Below are 6944 nucleotides of genomic sequence, written 5' to 3'. Positions count from 1 at the left end.
ACACACACACACACACACACACACATATATATATATATATATAGTATTTTCAGTGTTAGCTGGCTGTGCCAGCCATGTTGAATTGAGTTAACTCCAAAAACAAATGGATTATAGATGTATATCCAAAAATTACTTTCTGAGAGTTTCATAAAAAATATGTGCAGTGTTTCATGAAATATTTTGCTAACAGACGCGCACAGAGACGGGCGACATAATAAAAACCTCACTTTGGTGAAAACACCTCCCGCGCATGCGCAAACACGTTGTTGTCAGTCATGGCGCTGCGCATAGGAGCCGTGCGTTTAAACCTGCTGCTAAATAGCCGCTGTTTGCACAAATTCGCCTCGTTTGTGGGCGTCCGGTCGCTGTCTGAAAAAGTGTCTTCTAAACCCGCCACGTCCAGACCCTCAGACACCACAAGTGACCATTTAATCTACACACAAGAGCACTTTGCGCTGAAGGAGGCCCTCAGAAAGGTATGCGAGCTGTTGCTAACAAAACACGAAACTATAAGCAGAATTGTGCTGTTTTGGTTTTGAGTATTGAATATTTTTTAATGTTTCTTTCAACACACTAGTGTTATTCTGCCTTAAAAAAAAGACCTAAAAGAGAGTCAGTGGATTTGGTAAAGTAGGTGAGAGGTCAGTGCTATCTGTTTATGTTTCAGGGTGCTCTATTTCAACATGCAGTTTGTATTACTTTATATATGTGTGTGCAATAACTGATTAGTTCAGTCGAAACTACAAGTTGTATTGTTAAATCCCTCCTTTTCCTTACACGCAGAACATCAGAGATGTCTTATTTTGGGCCTCGAAGGCCACCGTCCTTCATGTTCCTCAGTTCCAACACAGTTGATTTAAATTAATGTTTGATTAACAGGTTTCTGCATAATTTGAAGAGGCAACTTAACTGAAGCAGGTGTGTTTGGATAAGGTGACCAGATTTACTAAAGTAAATCCGGGGACATTTCCATCTTGGAAATGAAAAGCAATGATGTCACGCTTTATCTACACGTTTCCAGCTGACAGCTTCCTCCTTAAACACCCAGGAAGTCCCTTTCACTAATGGTGTCAATATGCATCCAATGCCACAGACATGAACAGCTCAACATCTAACCAGAACAACAAATGTTTACACTCATGAATATCTTTAACAGTCGTACACACATAACGTCCACCAAGTTACACAGCGTTAGTGATGGGAAGTTCAGCTCTATTTAGCTTAACTTGGCAAATATGAGTGCTTTGTGTCTCTATAAACCCTTATGCATTTGTATTTTTCTTGAGAAGACATAATTGCCTAAGTTTGTGTATTTGTTTTGTTGCAAAAGCAAGCATTCTTACTTTTATTTAATATTTTAATCAAGCTTTAAATTTTATTTAATGGATGGAGTATGATCGGCCCTTGAGGGTACGGACAGATGTTTCATGTGATTGTCACATCTGCCCCCCTTCTCTGTTTTCAATAGTATGATGGGCAATCATGGTACTCAAAGGCCATTATGGTAGCAGGTTGATGTTAACATTACAGATGGGAGAAGAAGAGCCGAGCGTCCCACTTTAAAAAAAAAAAAAAGGTGTGTAGCTGCAAGTATTAACCCAGACAGAGACAATGCTTTGTAGCCAATCAGAAGAGCCAACTCTCATTAAGTGAGAGCCGGTGTCCCAATTTTTTTTTTTTCCATTTCATGACTTTGTGACCAATCACATGCAAGGATATAGGACATGGGTGGGCAAAATTAGTCCTCGAGGACCATTGTACTGCATGTTTCACTAGTTTCTCTGTTCTACCCACCCAATCTGAATAAATAGATGATTAACTGGCTTCTGCAGAACTTGAAAAGGTAATTCAGTCACTCTATCAGGTGTGTTGGAGCAGAGAAACAAGTAAAACATGTAAGATAATAGCTGTTGTTGTGTGCAACATGCTCACTCGTGCATTCTACCCAGCTACCATAATAACAGTTAACACGTAGCATTTTTTTTAAATCAGTCATGCTAAAATTGGGGATATTTCTGGGGGGACTGCTTTAGCCTGGAGCAGGTCATCCTAAATGGGACTGCCCTTGGAAATTGGGGACATTTGGTCACCATACCTTTGGTGCAGAGAAACAAGTAAAACACACAGTCCTGGAGGACCAGCATCAGACACCCCTGTCCTGAATGAATCAGGGATTCTCAAAGATAAATTTAAGTCTGTCAGATATTTTTAGGCGACATACTTTTGTTATTATCACATGAACAGAAGGCAGTGATTTATCTCATGTCGGCCTGATGGCCCGAGGGAGGGATGATGGTGAAATCCACAAACCAAACCAAAACACATGACGTATTAGATATTGTCTGAACCAGCTGAGCTGTCATTTCTAAAACTAACACAAATGAACTTGAATAGGCAGAAGTGGATCTTGGTGCTCTGATGAAACTGTCTCTGATGTGGTTAATTTACAAACAGGTAGGTTTGTATCCACTGAAGATTTTTTTAGGATACAAATTTAATGAGGTTATTCTTTCAAGTACAGGCTGTCAAACGGCTAAACATTCAGGTGGAAAATAAAACATCTAAACTTTTTGATACAGGAGAATCAGGCTCATTTTCACTGTGATTAGAGAGGAAAGTAAATATCTCATTAAAATGCTTCAACAAAACCTTGAAAAAACAGGAGAACAGATAGTCTGAACCTGATAGATGTGAATGTTTGTCTTTGCTTTATCTCAAAACCCTGAAAAAGAGACAGACTGTTTATTAGTATTCACTGTGAGTTCTTAGGCATTATTTAATTTGGCTTGAGCAAAAGAATGTTTTCAAGAGACATCAGCAAACCTAGATTATTTATTTTATTTATTAAAGAATTATTTTTTTTTACCCCACACAGAGAAATCGAAAAATATTAGATTTCAACAAGTCACTCCTTTTGTCTCTCATGTTTTTTTTGTTTACTTCCTCAAACACAGACTATTATTGCAAATTGCTGTGGCAAACAATGAAGTAAGAATTAGTAATCAGTCTGACTCATTTCAAATTCATGTTACTAGAAGAAGAACTATAGACTGCAGAAATAGCAACAAGATTCTGATAAAGACAGGAAACGAAAAATGTTGGTAAATTAGAAGGAAGCTGATGTCTGAATATAGATTTGAAATAATACTACGAGGTGTAGTATAACCGGGAATACTGGGAGGGAGGAGAATGCAAATAGGAAATTCCGGACAATATGTTGGCGGTACAGGAAAAGGAATCCAGGCAGGAATGGTTTATTAAAGGAATTCACAGTAGGATATATTTATAAATTTACAAATCAGGAAATCCATAGTTGGTGCTCAAGGTTAAAGCCTGAGTGTTGATATGTTCTTTCAGAAGTTTTTYTAGTTTCCTGCATGTAAAAGGAAAATTAAAAACCTTAGTATTCACATCATTAACAATGAGCTAAAAAAAGCTAATTCTAACATTAGAAGGATGCTGATTGTCCTGCAGCCTCCCCTTGGTTTCATCAACTTATCCCAGCCAGGCAAGATCTTACTCCAAAAAAACTTAAAAGGTCCATGGACTGATTTCTGTTGTACTCCACCGGTAAATAGTCAATGTTGATGTCAATTTATTTATATAACCCATTAAAAATAGCAAAGGTTGACAGTCAAGGACTTGTTAAGAAAACAAAAGTTAAAATAAAACCATCAGCTCTAATTTAACCTCAARTCAAAAAGCCAAAGAAAAGAAATGGGCAAAATTTAAAAGCCTGAACAGCTTCAGTGGACCGAATATAAATAATAATTACAAAAAACTGGAGAAGCAATTGCAAAAGTCCGATCACCTCTGGGTTTCAGTTTGGATCTCAGAGAAACTTACTGGTAAACCAGAATGCTCCTACTACTGTGTGGATTTGGTTACATATTTTTATATCTACCTTTTTAAAATAATTATTTTAGTTGACTCTGTAATTTGAAGGGTTAAAAGAAAATGCTGTATTTTTTAATTAGATTGTTTTTAAGTTAAATCCCAATTAGTCCACATGTTACAGACTTGAAGGATAGGTGTTAGTTAAAGTTTAATGTTTGGCTAATTTAATGATCAAAAAGCAACTTTTTATATATTAAAGACTTACTTTGGCAACCCATCCATCCATCCATCCATTTTCTGTACACGCTTCTTCCTTTTCAGGGTTGCGTGGGTCACTGGTGCCCATATCCAGCAGTCACAGTGCGAGGGGCGGGGTACACCCTGGACAGGTCGCAAGTCCATCACACTTTGGCAACCCTATAGATCTAAAAATGTCTCTCTGTCTCTGTTTTTATTTGATGTGTTTGGTAAGATATATATAGTCAGTGGCTGTAAATCCCTCTCCAAGTCATAGAAAAACAAAGATGGATGACCCTATGGCCTTACCTACATGGAGCTGGTAGCATCCTGATAAACCAGACAAGCATCAGAGCACATCATCTTAAACTCCTAATAAAGAGATTAACAATCAATGGAATTAAATAAAAGCTAATCTGTTACTGTTCCTGGCTAATCCAGTAAATACACCTGGCTGAAGAGTTGAAATACCTCCCATTCAATCAGAAATCTTTACATTATTATTACTAATCCTATATAGTGACAATAAGTTATGATCATATTTAAAGACATYTCCACTTAAACATGCTGTTCAGGGAAGTCCAGACGAAACATGTCAGAATGTTTTGTCCAGCCGAAGGCACCAAATCTCCAGACTGGATGTGTTGAAACGACTCGATGTTACAAAGTTTTTTGACCTTGTCTTACTAAACAGCAGCTCAGTGATGTYAAATTCCTGGTATGAAACACAAGTTGAGCAAAGTACCCTTTTTTGACATGCAGGATTACTCCCTTGTGATTTTTTTAAATGTTTTCCTTTCCTGCAACGAGTCATTCCTCCCTTTCCATCCTCAGGATCTGAACTTTGAACATGGATCACAGGTTTAGGGGAGACCTGTTCATTTTTAGTGATTGTTTATTTTGCTTCTTGTCCCCATGTGGGTGTTTGAAAGTGGTCACTATTTTGGACAATGAAAATACATTTTCTATTGTCCTTATACAGATACTTTTTTTAAAAATTTCTTTTGAGCCAGTTGAATTGCTTGCTGTTCAGCTTCACACCTCTCAGCTATTTCCTTTGCACTACAGCTCATCGACCAGGAAATTAACCCTTACGTTGACAAGTGGGAAGCAGAGGGGACATTTCCAGCCCACAAGATCTTCAAGATCTTGGGAAATGCTGGCTTTCTTGGAGTCAGCAAGCCAGTTGGTAAGACAACAAATATTATCTGCATCTATGGAAAAACAACAAAGATGGAACATTTATTTACATAATCAGACTTTTGGGTGATGCAATAATTCCCCAACAATACAGTATCTCCAAGATACTGTGGACACTTAACTGAGCTTTTATGGAGTTTACACATTAGGGTTGGGCAAAATTATCAAAAAAATTAATCACGAGAAATCTCCAGTCAGTTTACCTGGTGGCATTAATCGTATTAATCAAGTGCCAAAAAATAATCGATTAATGTTTTTCTGACGATTGCACATGATATGATTATGCCCAACCCTATTACACATATACATTGGTGAAAGGTACTTATTGCCAATTATCCATCAGTTTGCTCGTTCATCTGTTGAGGACAAGTTGTACATGCTAGTATAATAGCAAATGAAGTATAGTTTTTTTTTTTATTAAACCACTGCTCATTATTAAAACCAGACTCTCAGCTACTACKACAATAAATTTAAGCTCAATATCTATAAAACTGACTGAGTTCTTGCTACTTTTGATTGCAGAAGTTGATTAGCTGTGGAAGCCATCTTGCATCTGTTTGATTCCAGAAGGGAATCAGTAGTAACGTTAGTGTTTCATTAAAATTTGTCCAATATTTCATGAGATATTTTGCTAAAAGACAAACTAACACATGCACACACTCAGACTTGGAATAACATCATTGTCAGCCTTTAATGGCATGAGGTGAAACAAAATAACATAAAAAATCTATTCAAAAGTTTTTGTTTTTAAAACGCAAACCTTTTTTGTTAAAGACTCTTCTGAAATTATAATGACCAGAAAGTTACAGGGAGTCTCTGCACATTTAGGTCAGTGGCGGACATGGAGAACTAATTATCATTTTTGCCAAGAGCACAAAGCCCAGAAAAGTTTGGTTTTCAGAAAATGCATCTATCAGATGAAAAGTATTTTGAGAACATTGTTTTGGGGCCCAAAACCCAGTCCATTTGTATTCCCATGAATTCCATCTGATAATCCAAAATACAAACATGAAAACTGATTAATCATCCACGTCTCAGTTGCCATGATAAATGTTATCTTGACGTTCTGTTTCCGATTCCATTTCAAAAACTCCCATGATAAATCTGTGACACATCCACGGATTAGGAAGCCCTTGTCCCAGAGTAAATATTGCTGTGATTGATGCCATGTTTAAGCTAAGAAGACAGGCATGGAAAAACATCATTCATACAATGTAATTTAGATGATGGATAGAATTTTCTTCAATTAAAAATGGGTGGAGTGAAAACCAGGAAATTGTTCTCTTTGTCACCACTTTGACCATTTTAATGGGATGTTTAATGCATATTTTTGACAACTAAACCTGCTTTTCTCTCTGTTTAGCAGTCATATTAGTTTTACTCCCAGTTGTGATGATTGGTGCTTGCGTCATATTCCCACAGCAGCTGCTACAGTTTACTGTATGTCTCGTTCACATGTGTGGACCCAGCTGGGTCATATTCGAGACCGAGGAGGAAATAAGGATAAGGATGGGGCCTCAATATTTGTGGTTTTAGTTGGGGATATTTTCTGAATTCAGTGGAAGCAACTAATGATGAACAGGAAATGTCTGATGATGTTTCCACAGTAATAAACTCATTTTTTATTAAATTAAATTAATGTTTTAGTTACTTAAGTTGCAGCCCAACAT

At 37.1% G+C, this 6944-nt stretch overlaps 1 protein-coding gene across 1 annotated transcript in view; it reads left to right on the top strand.

Moving 5' to 3' along the window:
• The first annotated feature begins 175 nt into the window (after positions 1-175).
• Positions 176-6944, top strand: part of zgc:85777 — a 17955-nt gene continuing 11186 nt past the window's right edge. The window contains exons 1-2 of the mRNA XM_014020388.1: positions 176-476; positions 5143-5263. Of these exons, the coding sequence (XP_013875842.1) occupies positions 276-476; positions 5143-5263 (322 nt within the window). The 5' untranslated portion in view covers positions 176-275. The remainder of the gene's footprint in view (positions 477-5142; positions 5264-6944) is intronic.

This window comes from Austrofundulus limnaeus, unplaced genomic scaffold, assembly GCF_001266775.1.
Source record: "Austrofundulus limnaeus strain Quisiro unplaced genomic scaffold, Austrofundulus_limnaeus-1.0 Scaffold251, whole genome shotgun sequence".
In the NCBI taxonomy this organism is placed as follows: Eukaryota; Metazoa; Chordata; class Actinopteri; order Cyprinodontiformes; family Rivulidae; genus Austrofundulus; species Austrofundulus limnaeus.
Note: the sequence above shows the minus strand (reverse complement) of the source record. Positions and strands in the feature narration are given on the sequence as shown.